The sequence below is a fragment of the Laccaria bicolor genome, genomic scaffold (genome assembly GCF_000143565.1).
Source record: "Laccaria bicolor S238N-H82 LACBIscaffold_9 genomic scaffold, whole genome shotgun sequence".
NCBI classification, from domain to species: Eukaryota; Fungi; Basidiomycota; class Agaricomycetes; order Agaricales; family Hydnangiaceae; genus Laccaria; species Laccaria bicolor.
In genome coordinates this window covers 179,443-192,668 of record NW_001889880.1, presented here as the reverse complement: position 1 = coordinate 192,668, position 13,226 = coordinate 179,443, and the positions used below count along the sequence as shown (strand labels likewise).

General features: G+C 49.1%; 3 protein-coding genes across 3 annotated transcripts; all 3 read right to left on the bottom strand.

Annotated features, from left to right (window-relative positions):
* Positions 1–791: 791 nt before the first annotated feature.
* LACBIDRAFT_325965 (uncharacterized protein) lies at positions 792–4,698 on the bottom strand (the record flags this gene model as incomplete). The annotated part of the gene is made up of 18 exons (XM_001879597.1): positions 792–817; positions 920–930; positions 1,064–1,094; positions 1,422–1,536; positions 1,669–1,743; positions 1,921–2,001; positions 2,022–2,064; positions 2,376–2,442; positions 2,500–2,522; positions 2,577–2,605; positions 2,678–2,761; positions 2,865–2,955; positions 3,039–3,060; positions 3,127–3,576; positions 3,604–3,622; positions 3,687–4,196; positions 4,372–4,423; positions 4,598–4,698. The coding sequence occupies 18 exons, from the start codon at positions 4,696–4,698 to the stop codon at positions 792–794; spliced, it is 1,830 nt and encodes a 609-aa protein (XP_001879632.1).
* A 1,995-nt stretch (positions 4,699–6,693) lies between these two features.
* On the bottom strand, positions 6,694–7,228 carry LACBIDRAFT_325964 (uncharacterized protein; the record flags this gene model as incomplete). Its single annotated transcript, XM_001879596.1, has 2 exons — positions 6,694–6,845; positions 6,994–7,228. 2 exons carry the CDS (start codon positions 7,226–7,228, stop codon positions 6,694–6,696), a joined length of 387 nt encoding a protein of 128 aa, XP_001879631.1.
* A 4,032-nt stretch (positions 7,229–11,260) lies between these two features.
* LACBIDRAFT_293811 (uncharacterized protein) lies at positions 11,261–13,186 on the bottom strand (the record flags this gene model as incomplete). Its single annotated transcript, XM_001879595.1, has 5 exons — positions 11,261–11,541; positions 12,002–12,362; positions 12,433–12,469; positions 12,748–12,885; positions 13,020–13,186. 5 exons carry the CDS (start codon positions 13,184–13,186, stop codon positions 11,261–11,263), a joined length of 984 nt encoding a protein of 327 aa, XP_001879630.1.
* Positions 13,187–13,226: the final 40 nt, after the last annotated feature.

Sequence of the window (13,226 nt, the reverse complement as noted above, 5' to 3'; positions counted from 1 at the left end):
CCAACTCTCTCCAAGTACTGATAACGACCTAGTGGCGTGATGGTGGAGAACCTGAAGCAATGTTCTCATCCTCGGGCCAGAGGGTTCCTGTTCGACTCGGGACTAGGTCATAACTTCTCAAAAGCTTCTACTCATCTCTTTTTATCGCCACTGCTTCATCTTCCCTCTACTTTATCCAACCTTTGCCGAACCCTGATAATGACCTAGTGCTGTAACGGCTCGCATCTCTCGAGGATCTCAATTCTGTGTATACTGTAGTGAGAAGGTTCCTGCTCGACTCAGGACTAGGTCACGTCATATTGATTTTCTCCATATTTCGAATTCAAGGCTGAAGTTAACCATGCCTTGCTTTAGCCGACCTTCGTCACCCTATCGGTATCGACCTAGTGGTGTAATGGCTTGCACATCTGTAGGATCTACGGCAACACCTCTTTCGATCAGACAATTCAGGACTAGGTCACAAGGCCTCTTATTTACCCAACCTTGCCAGGTGCCGACCGATAACGACCTAATGGCCTGCACATGCGGAAAATGGGCGACAAAAAGAAACACAACACAACGGTTCCTGTTCGACTCAGAACTGGGTCATGGAAAGTTGCGAACCTCGATGTCTACTATACCTCGACTTTAACAGGCATATACTGCCAGAATGTCGGGTCATACACCGTGATGTACATGATTTTTTCTCTTCACCTCTACTCAGCCACCTTGCGGAGTCAATTTTCCCATCCTATGTTTATTGATTGTTATGACATGGGAATCCTCGCAGCAGAGCGTTAATGATAAGAGCACTATTTGTTGAAACCAGTGCCTGCTACTATATAGATAGATAGATGGATAGATAGATGGATAGACAGATAGACGATTCCAGAGAGGTCATGAAGCAGTCCAAATGAGAAACAACCAGTTCCCAACACACAACTGTAGCGTCTAAATACAAATTCAGTGTGCTACGGAGAATATATATGTTTGAATTCAGTTGTACCATGTGCATGAGGCATTCTGAGCCAGCAAGTATTTGATTTGACCTTCGCTGCTCGAGGCCCCTAACTCGCTCACTCACCTCCCTCTACTGCTCTGCGTGCGGGTCCGCCCTATTGGTCGATCAATAGTCCCTAACATCGTCTGCATCACTCCAGTTAGTTCGTTGATCCCATCTATAAGTAGATACTAATCAATATGCACCGAAAGGCAGTTGCGATGTCTAAAATATTGATTGTCATCCTTCTGCTATTCTTTCCCTTGGTTCAGGGTTTATGCAGCTCATCCGCACAGAGCAATGACGCCGCGCAGTGCGCTTTGAGCATTTTAACATCCAACCCTTTGGCTGCGGCTGCGTCAGATGTGGCAGATGTGGTTACATGTGTTCTCGATGGGACCACGACTCAATGCCATATAGAATGCACTATCGGGTGGCTCACAGCCGATTGCGTTGGCGAAGTCTACCAATCCTGCATGGACGCTCAAGCTCACAAGTGTATGAGTGCCTGCAGCGGCGGGATCAATGTCTTCAATCAAGGCTGTTTCAACGCCGCTCTAGATATAGCCAGCAGTATACCAAAAATATCAGGAGTCGTGGCCTTGGCCATCGTTTTCTTCAATTGTGTCGACATTGTGGGCTGCGGGCTTGAATGGGTTCTTAGCGTCATTTTGGAGGGTCTCAATAACCTTGCGGCGGACGGCAGAACGGAATTTTGCCAGGGTCTTCACGACGTGGCGGGCAATCTTCCTATCCTTTCTGCCCTGCTATCATTTTTCCACTGCTAGCTGTTATATTGAATGTAGGCTGTGAGTGTCCTTTTTCTGCGCACCGATTACATATCATTACCGCGGCTCATGTACAAACGTCTGCTCCTTTCAGATGACCCTTCGTGACTTGTCTCAACTCGTTAAAATTTTTGAATCTGTACTGGTACCTACCTTGATGTATCCCATTTGTACGAATAGCGGTAAAATTCTATCTGTGCCCCTCCATCTCACCAGCCAAGAACCGCCATTCGCCTGTGAAACGCGATGCTCACGTCTGTTTGCATTCCCTCGTCGGGGCTGAAGACGAACTTCGATCTTGAATAAGTATAGACTCTATCATCGCCCCATTACGGGGTTTAGGCTACGTCAAAGCCCGTAAGTCACAGTCAGGGTCAGCCGACATCGAGATCTTCAGGAGTTTGAGGCTCCGAGAACATTCAGTTCCTAGAGTAAGTTCAAGACACGCTTACAGCCGTTTTCATAACGATAGGCCAAAAGTTCAAAATTACAGATACAGTCGGACTTCAAATTCTAACTATGTCCACGAAAATCAGCATATATTTCAGGGATGACGAGCACGATAGATCTACAGTTATACTAAATAGAGTCATCATCCAACAACTTACACGTACAATTTTAGACTCCGCCTGTACGTGTATTTGGTCGAGATTAGGCCTATCGTTATGAAAACGGCTGTAAGGCTTATCAGGACGGTGAAACGCAAAACTGTGAACACGTAAAACGGCTCACGACTCGTCAGAGCAACATGAAACCTAAGAGGTTGGATAAGTGATTTCGATTAAACCCGTTCCACCAATGGGACTCACGAATGATTCGCTATGGAACTCTCACACGTCTAAGTTGGGTTGTAAAAATCTAAGTTACGATGTATATGAAAGGGGACAAAAGCAAATAGGACAGGACACACCTTGTGAGGCGGATTGTCGTTGAAAGAGTCGAAGGAACAGGCACTCCATAGCACCTCCACCTTCGTTTCGCCCACCTTCTCCGCCTACCACTTCCTTCCCAACCTGCCGCGTCATCACCTGACTCTTCCTTCTCTCCATCCCTCAACCCATTCTTTCACATCCATCCCATTCGCAATCTTCCAACACCTCCAACACCCAGCCATATTCTGCCCATCCAACACCTCCACCGCCGCAAACATCCTCAAACAATTCTCGATCTTCCAACACCTCCGATACTCTCACCATCCAACACCTCCACGTCCGTGTACATTCTCAAACAATCCTCTATCCCATTCAACGGGCTCATCCCCAACCATACACCTTTGCAAAGCGCCCGGTTCACCTGTCGATATCGATCTTCCTTCTCAGATGGATGAAGATCGGCCGCCATTGACACCTGTACCATTACTTGGCTCTGCGTGGTGGTGGTGGTGGTGGAGATGAGGGTGCGGAATAGGTTTAAACAGGGCATTGTATGGGTGCTGACCCAACGTCCGCGAGGATTTTGTGGAGGTACCTGCGGTTGATTTAGGTGGTTTGGGCGAATTGCTTCGCTGGACGTTAGGGAAGAGGGGGCCAGGTGTGAGTATCGAGTGTTGTTGAGACGGGGGTTTAGCAGTAGGGAGTGAGGCCTGGATTGCAGGTGGTGAAGGTTCGGTTTGGAAGTCAAGGAAGAGAGGTTGTTCGTTAATTATGGCTGAAGGCGGGGGTGCAGGGAACAGTGGCACACGAGGGTCGGCGGGAGTAAGTGTCGTCCGACGTCGTTTTCTGGGAGGCGGTTTAAGAGGCTTGTTGATAATTTCTTGTTCTCCGTCCGCAGCCCGTCTAGGAATATTGCCAGAACCTCGTGGGCGTCTTGCTGTGCAAAGTTAGGTAGTTTCTGCACAAGGGTCACGAGCATCGACCTACCGAATGAAACACAAAAAGTAAGGTCAAATGGCCTGGGTAACAGATGTGAGGAAGACATACTTTGGGCTGTCTGTCTGCGCGCCAGTGCTTGAACATCCAGTTCAAGAACATATCTCCGGTCGGCATGCTGTTCACCCAGGGCTTATCCCACTCCCCGTTCAGATGATGCCTATTTGAGCCGAGGGGATCGTCGTGAGGTTGAGGGGGTCGCGGAGAATCGTTGTACCGAAGGTGGGATGGGGGTAAAAGTGTACCAGGTCGTTCAGAAGGTGTGTGGCAATCGACTAGTATACCAATAAAATACCCGAAAGAGACGTTAAGACGAGAAACGCAGGCCTTGGAGCACAGCGTCGTATTCCCATGATTGATCAGCCCAGAGGGTAGATGTGCGTATTTTCCTCTCCCTTGCGCTGGCTTCTCCGTCTGCAAAGTTCTTGTGAGGTTGGTGGCTTTGACTTTGCCAATGAGGGTGAAAAAGAAAAAGACAGTTGTGTTGTGGAAGAACGTCGTGCTCTGACCGCGTTCACGTGTTCTCGCGACCACATGTCCGCCCTTGTCCGCCAGTATTCTCTACGGCCGCTGTGCTTCAGGACAACCATCCAACTTGTCGCGATGCTACCTTGACCATGTACTAGAGCATTTCTCTCCGAATCCGAACATCTTGAAGACGGCATCATACTTAGTCGCCTTTGATATCGATCTCCGGCTTGGCCTGATCGATGACTCTCCACGCCACTTGACTTACCAGCTTCCGTTGAGGGGTATTATACGATCCAGTGGTGTAATTGCGCGCACATCTGGAGAATATCTGGAAGAGATGTCATTTCTTCAGCCAGAGACATCCTGTCCGATCCAGGACTAGGTCATGATCTTGCAGTGATTCTTTTCCGGGCGAAGGCTATACCCCGACTATGACTTTACCCGACCTCTGTCAGCTATGCATAACGGCCTAGTGGTGTCACGGCTCGCACATCTGGACACTTTCCAGAACTGTGGACTGTGGTTCAGACAGAGAGCCTGTTCGACGCAGGACTGGGTCATACCCAATCATATTCCGAAATTTTTTCCTCATTTCTCATTCAACCGCTTGCCTCTACCTCACTCGGTCTCTACTCTATCCTACATTCGCCAGCTACTGGAAACCTAGTGGTGTAACGGCTCGCGCACTAGGGCAAACCGGACAGTTTCCACCAGAGAGTTTTGAGGACTAGATCATCGGGTCACGATATGGGCACCATTAATTTTCAATGCTTCTATCTCATCTTGCCTCTACCTTACCCAACCTTTGGCAGGTACTGATAACGACCTAGTGGTGTGACGGTTCACACATCTGGAGAACTTTGACCTTTTCAATATGATCTTTAGCCAGAGGATTCCTGTTCGACTCGGGACTAGGTCACTCGCGCTGAAGGAGTGTTTCAATGCCTCTACTTTATCTTGCCTCCACTTTACCCAACTCTCTCCAGGTACTAACAACGACCTAGTGGTGTGATGGTGGAGAGCCCGAAGCGATATTCTTATCCTTGGGCCAGAGAGTTCCTGTTCGACTCGGGACTAGGTCATGACCCGTGATAATGAACTCATCCCTTTTTCTCGCCACTGCTTCATCTTGTGTCTGGTTTACCCGACCTTTGCCAGCTCCTGATAATGACCTAGTGTGGTGTAACGGCTCGCATCTCTTGAGGATCTCAGTTCTGGATATATTGCAGCGAGAAGGCTCCCACATAACTCAGGACGAGTCACTAGGTCACGTCATATTGATTTTCCCTTATATCTCACTCTAGCCGACCTTCATCACCATATCGGTATCGACCTAGTGGTGTAATGGCTCGTACATCTTAGAATCTAGGGCAACACCTAATGCTTTCGATCAGACAGCTCCTGTTCAATTCAGGACTAGGTCATCAAAGTCACCGACAATTTATGAATGTGCTTTTATTTTCATTCCCTCCACTTTACCTTGCCCTATTATACCCAACCTTGCCAGCTACTACCAATAACGACCTAGTGGTGTAATGGCATGCACATCTGGAAACAGTATCGGCCAAAAGTAAGATCTCAATCTAGAGGGTTCCTGTTCGACTCAGGACTGGGTCATGTAGATTTGGTTGCTGAGCTCAATGTCTATTAGTTGGAGCCATACCTCGGAGTCGACGTTAGCCAACTTAGCCAACGTGTTGGTACCGGGTACTGATAGAGCGGTGTGTAATGGTCTGGGCTTCTGGAGGTTCTGAATTTATCCTGACTTAGTGGGTTCCTGTTCGAATCGAGGGTAGGTCATCTCCATTACACCTCAACATGATATTTTTTTCTTCACCTCTACTCCACCTTGCGTCAATCTTCCTGATTCGGAAAATTCTCATGGAGTTGTTTCTTTCATTCCTTTCAGTCTTAAGCTTTACCAAGCTCTTAGTGATCCATCTTTCGCAGGGAATTGTATGACCTGATGGTGTAACGACTTGCACATTTGGAAAGATGATTTGTGTGATCCAGATTGGATCCAGAGAATTCCTATTCGATTCAGGACCGGGTCATACTAGTTGGTTTCAACCTTTTGACCAATATTTTCCAGACCAGAGCTTTGAAGAAAGGTACCTCAACTTGCAAGCCCGAGCCCTGATCGTAAACTAAGTACCCCTCCAACTTACAATTTTAAACCTAGGTGGTGTGGACATTGGCACGCCTGGCCAATTGCATCCCATATTTCCGTCTACGCACTGGATACTCCTTTTGAATCAAGAATATGACCTGTTTGAGATGTTGGGCACTTCACAATTGGAGGTCGTTGCCTTACTCGTCTTCCTCCTTCGCGAAGATCGGGGACTTGACCCACCCCTTGCTAGGGTATTGTGCGGCCTGACGGTATTCGAGAGCATCTCGTGCCAGGTGCAGATGAAAAAAACATCAGCCAGAAGACTCCTGTTCGATTCAGGGTATCGCTATATTTTTCGGTTTAAAGCTTGGTCATCTCGCAAGGAAGATACCTGTCGAACTGGGGCTAGCACATTTCATATTTGGGGTAAATTTAGGACCGGGGTGATTATTATGAGCGTATCTTATTTTTGGATTATAGTGTACAAGGGGAAAGGAGGGGGATGTTGAGGGGGATGAAGATGGCTATAGGGAGGGTTGTGTAGCACATGGGAAGGGCTGGACGGCGCGAATGTCGCCACATGATGGCTTGAGCATACTCGTTCAAAAACATTGACTGAGCAATCGCTGTGCACCAGGTCGTCCAGCCGACAAAAGGCGAACATTATTTGAAGAAGAAATTAAGAATTGCACGACCAGGAGCAATGACGGAGCGTCAACGCTACTTCCCCTCTTCCTCTTTCTCCCCATCAACCCTATCCTTCCTTCAACTCACAGTCTTCCTTCCTGGGCACCAAAAAAGGCGTCAAAACGAGGTACTCGTGAAATGCCACATGATCGTTCAACTTCTTGAACCCACGATCAAGTGCGTCTTTGTGATCTGCTGTAAGCGCTTCAAGAGGACGCCAAGCAAGGGTGGAGGCGGGGCGATGACGTTTGTCCACTGGTCGCGTAATCACCAGTTCAGGAGGACGAGGAAGTTTCTTCGTTGTTGGTTGGTGGGTCAGCATGGATATTGTGGCAGGCGAGGAAGGCGATATATTCGCGGTCAGCTGTTGACGTGACCCCATCTCATCGGGTGGCGTCGAGCTAGGTGAGAAGAACGCCCGACAAACCCTCACTCTGTTGCGTTATTAACCGTGTCCCGGCGGCTATTATGATGCCTGTGCATTGGTGGGACATGTAACGACCCCGAGCTGACAAAAGCCGGAGTCTCATATATCGAGCCAATGCGTAGGCTAGGAGCGACGGCTACGCCATGGAAACGGGGTGGTTGCTCAGCGGGCCGTTGCTGGTGGCTGATGTCCCGGTAGATTACGCAGAGAATGCGGATGAGGAGTGGGTGAGAACGTCTGGAGGTGAGTCCACGGTCCAGTCGAGCCGCGAGGGTTTTGCAGCGGGGTGTAGCGGAGGGCAATGAGACCTGAGTTTCAGGGGGTAAAGGCTCAGTCTCGGACGTCAAGGAAGACAGGGCCGCTGTCCTGTCGAGCTCTTCGTCGTGCTAGCGACCACCTCATCCTCCAACGTCCCCATACGCTCCATCGATCGACTCTTCCTATCCCGGGGTTTCCCCAATCCAATCGTAAGGTTGGTCCTCCTCCCCTACTTCGCCCACCCATCTTCGCCCTTCTTCTCCTTCTCCCTTTCCACCTCTCCTCCTTCTTCTCCCCGTCCTTCTTCCCTCGCTGCACATCTACAAACGGAACCGTAGTGTTCACCAGGACATGCGAGTTATCGGTATCCCCCTCCTCCTCTTTCGACGTCACTGTATCTGCATCTTCTCCTCGCTCCGTCGGTAGACCCAGACTGCGTCTCCGCGTAGCATGATTGTGCATCTCTACGCTCGACACACGTCCCTCCGTTCGCGAGAAGTCGAAGGCGGGGGGGACAGAGGACGGGCGCTGAACGGTGGAAAGGGGCTTCGTGATGGATTGCAGAACTTTATCGATGCACGTAGTCCTCCCGTTTGATGCTTAAACTGACGTCGTTGAAGGCTTCGTAGGTCGTGAATTGTCGGCAGACGAGGATAACCCCCAAATCATGTCGACGAACGAGATCAGCGTGTCTTCTTCGTTTATTATGGGTGAAGGCGGGGGTGGAGGGAGAGATGCACGCGTGGGTCAGCGGGAGTTAGTGTCGTTCGGCGGCGTTTCTTGTGGGGCGGTTGAGGTCTTTGATGACGTCTTGTTCTTCCATCCACATCACATCCAGTATTATCCTCAGGAACTCCCGTGCGTCTTGCTATGTAAAGGGTTCTGAGCACCAACCTACTAGTATATAAGAGCGACAAGTAAGATGCCCAAAAGCAACGTTCAGACGAGAAACGGACACCTTATAGCAACGCACACTTTATATCACATAAGTATGAGTCATGAAGCACGTATTCCCATGATTGATCAGCCCAGGTAGATATGCATGCTCCCCCTCTTCCTCGCGTTGTCTTCTATGTCTGTACAGTTGGTGACTTTGACTTTGTCATTGAGGGTGAGACTGAAGAAAGTGTCTGTTGACGCCCGTTTGCAAAGACCACCACGACTCGCATCTGGGTCTGCCAAATATTCTCTGCAGCCGCTGTGCTTCAAGAGGACAACTGCCGCACGTAACTTTTGCCTCTACTGCCCGAAGATTACTCTCTGAATCAACCTTCTTCAAGACGGCTTATTGTCTTTCGATTGCATTGACCCAAACGTCGCTCAGACACATTCACTAGCGCTCCACGCTACAAGACTTAGCCGGCCCCATTGAGGGGTATTATACGACCTAGTAGTGTAATGGCGCGCACATCTGGAGCATATGCAAGGGTAATACCTCAGCCAGAGAGATCCTGTTCGATTCAGGACCAGGTCATTATTCAAAGAATGCCGCGACGGAAAACCTTTTACTTACTGTACAGACAATTTTCCTCTGCCTGATCTTGACTTCACCTGACCTTCCTCAGCTATAGACAACGGCCTAGCGGCATAACAGTTCGCACACCCAGAACTGTGGACCGTGGTTCAGACAGCAAGCCTGTTCGATTCAGGACTAGGCCAGTGGTGTGTCGTCGCCTTTTCATTCAACCGCTTTTTATCTTGTCTCTACTTTATGCGGCTTTCGCCAGCTACTCGTAACGACCTAATGGTGTATAAGCTCGCACATCTTCAGAATAGGGCACGCCAAACAGTTTCAACTAGAGAGTTCCCGTTCGATTCGGGACTAGGTCAGGAGTCCCTCAGCAGTGGTCAGCGCCCTGCATTCATTTTTATTGCCTCTACGTTATCTTACCTCTACTTTACCTGCCATTTGCCAGGTATTCATAAGGACCTAGTGATGTGACGGTTCGCACATCTGGAGACGTCTGAGGCCGATGTTTGCCTCTGGATTCCTGTTCGACTTGGACTAGTACGGAGCCGTTGGTCAATCCTCTACTTTATCTTGCCTCTACTTTACCCAACCCTCGCCAGATACCGATAACGACCTAGTGGTGTGATGGTAGAGAACCTGGAGTGGATATTCTCATCCTATGACCAGGGAGTTCCTGTTCGACTCGGGACTAGGTCATAAATCCGTGACACTGTCCCACATATCTGTTACTTTTTATTGCATCCACTGCGAAGTATATCTTGTTGCTCCTGATAACAACCTAGTGGTTTCAAAGCTTGCGCAGGTCTCAATTTTAGACGAGCGAATATCTCCAGCCTGAGGGTTCCTGTTCAACTCGACTCGAGACCGAGTCACGTCATATTGATAAGATTTCTCTGATATCTCAAATTCCAGGCCCAACTTATCTGTACTTTGACTTTAGCTGACCTTCGTCACCCTATTGATATCGACCTAGTGGTGTAATGGTGTGCACATCTGAATGTTCTGGGGGATTGTGCCTCGACGATCAGCTTCTGCCATCGGAGAGTTCCTGTTCGATTCAGGACTGGGTCATTGTTTGGGTCGGGGTATGTGTCATTTTTCAAACCAAAGCTACGTGGCCTCGGCTTCATTGGTTACCCTGCTCACTTGAATTTCAACGTGCCGTGGTGGTGTAGGCTAAAGCTGCAGTTGACGTTGTCATGTCTCTGTCAATGCCCTGGAGGTTCCTGTTCAAATCGGGAGCAGGGCACTAAATATATATTGTTCTTCACCTTTTTTTGGAGTGTTTGAAGAGGAGTCCTAGTTGGATACTCTAAAACGGAGCAGTGTGTCTTTCTCTCTTCGGAAAATTGAAAATTGTCATCGACTTATCTGGATTCTGTTTCAGTCTTCTTAGCCTCAAGCTTTACCTTGAATTGATCCAGCTTTCGCTAGGCAATTGTATGACCTGATGGTGTAATGGCTCGCACATTCGGTGGAATTTTGTATGCATCAGGATATTACATCCAGAAAATTCCTGTTCGACTCAGGATCGTATCATGTGATTTTTCGAGAAATACTTTTCAGACCAGAGCCTTGAAGGAAGGTACTTCCTACTCGCAAGTTGATCATATAAATACCCCGTCAACTTCAATTTTAAACCCAGGTGGTGTAAACATTGACATCCCTATGCATTGGATGCTCCTATTGAATTGAGAATTTTGTGAGACGCAAGTTTTCTCTTTTTGCCGGTATCGTGACTCCCGGCACAGAAAACTCCTGTTCTCGAGACTTGGATCTTTTTGGGCAGAACATTGTCATAGGTTGTTGGCGGGTGCTCGAACAAGTTCAAAAAATCTCTCATCGTCTTTTACATGTAAAAAGGTGACATCATTATTCCATCCCAATTGCGTTACCTAACCCCGCCCAGGGTATGTATTATATGACCTAGTGGTGTAATGGCTCGCACATCTGGAAAGCCCAGAAGACATTACAGAGGGTTCCTGTTCGATTCGGGATGAGGTTATCGATCCATAATGCAGCAAGTCTTCATATTTTATTACTGGTAAAGACAACAGTGGTGTAACGGCCCGATATCGCACGTCTACGATCTAGAGAATCGTGGTTGCGAAGCATATACACCTTGTATATACCTCTGTTAACATTCAACCTAGGGCCTGGGTGGGTTGTGTCGCGTTGTACCAGGCAGGCCAAAATCTTTACTTCGACTTTTCACTCAACCTTTGCCAGTGCGTTGTATCGTTCACGACTAGGTCATACCATAGCCAAGGTTGTGCAATAGTTTTTTCAGGCCAAAAATCGGTAACCCCCGCCGACAACTCTCTATATAACCCTTCCCCGGTGGTGTAAGTGACATTAGCATGTCTGGTGCAAGTACCGGATTTCCCTCTGTCCAGCATCTGCCCCATTTCCCCCAGCCCCACCAGCCGCCTAACCACACACCCCGCATTCAGCCTAAACCCAGCATCCCCACCCACACCTACGAACATGAATAGTCTCGGTAAAGTGGGGCGTGACGCTGCCGATGTCGTCCGGTGGGTGTTGGGCGAATTCAGATGTGCGGGATCGAGGCATTTAGAAACGAAATAAAACTGGGAGAGAGGAGGTGCCTTCTTCGGTCTTGATGTATCTGAAGCTGGCAGAAACTTCTTCGGCCTTTGTGGAACCAAGAGAAGGGGAAGATAAAAACCTGAGATAAAGACCCGGCGTGAGGTGTGGCATAGCTTGTAAAGGGAGCGTCATCGACCTATGATGATTCGGAGACGCGCGCGTAACGGGTAGAATGTATTTCTGAGCCTGCTTGTTGGCATGTTGATGAGTGGGAGCTTCGCAAGCGGACAAACCAACTCCCCCTCCCTACAAATCCTCCTTCGGGATCGCAACAAGTGCCAAAGGAGGAGGACTGACACCCTGGCCCACCACATCTTCCACAGACACACGGCTATGAACAGATCCAACAACCGAAATAGGCCGGGGCGATGCAATCGTCGTGAGTCTTCTCCCGGCCTTTGAACGTCTTCCCGGGTTCCAAAGCTGAAGCCAAAGGTGGGGACGAAACGAAGGCATTTGAATCGCGTGAGACGAAGGGGAAGTCCATCTGTGTGTATGGGTTGGTGTAGACAGGAAGGCGGTCATCCAGCCGACTTTGATGAGTACTTCGATAATGCTGATGACTGTTATCCTGTGGACTTTCTTGAGTTTGTGCGTCTGTGTTGGTTGGTCTTTTGAGCCTGGTGTGAGGAAGTGGAATTGGTAGTATTGGGGTGGTGGGGGAGAGGGGAAGGAGTCCGACGTGTCGCCCTTCCTAAATACCATCCGGTATTAGTTATAACCCAACGAAATGAAGAGAGGAAAAGGGAGAGAAACACACCTCGTCCGCGTCCTCCGCCTTCTCCATGACCCATGTTCTGTAAGGTACACACCTGAAGCCGGGGGTACAGGGGAGAGTGGCACCCGAGAGTCGGCGGGAGTCAGTATCGTTGTTTCTTGGGATTTTGAAGATGTCTTGTTCTTCCATCCCCATCGCGATCCTGAAAAACTCGTGTGCGTCCTGTGGAAGCTGTGCGAAGTCTATGTATTGATCGTATTTCTGCCCAAGGGTCCCAAGCGCTGGCCTATCAAACGAAACAGAAAAAATGTGAGGTCAAATCTCTTGGGTAAGAGGGGAAACATGAGGAGGACATACTTTGATCCCTCTGTCTGCATGCCCGCGCCTCCCAACTCGTACCCCAAACTCGAAACATATCTCTGATCGGCATAATCTCGACCCAGGGCTTCACCCACTCTTCGCTCAGATGGTGCCCATTTGTGAGCTGCCGTGAGGCTAAGGGGATCGAGGAGACCGACGGTGGGATGGCGTAAAGTGTGCCATGTCGTTCAGGAGGTGTGTGGCGATCACTAGTATGCCAGAGCGTTAAGTAAGACACCCAAAAGCAAGGGTAAGGTGAAGGAACGCACGCCTCTGAGCACAGAGTCATGAAGCGTAGATATGTGTACTTTTCCTCTTCCTCCCGTTGTCTTCTCTGTCTGCGGTTGGTGTCTTTAGCTTTGCCATTGAGGACGAAGAAGACATGTGTTATAGTGCCGGTTCTGTTGACGCTCGCGTCTGTTCTCGCACCCACCATAAGTAATTCACACCGATATCCTAGCTGTGTCTGCCAAGTA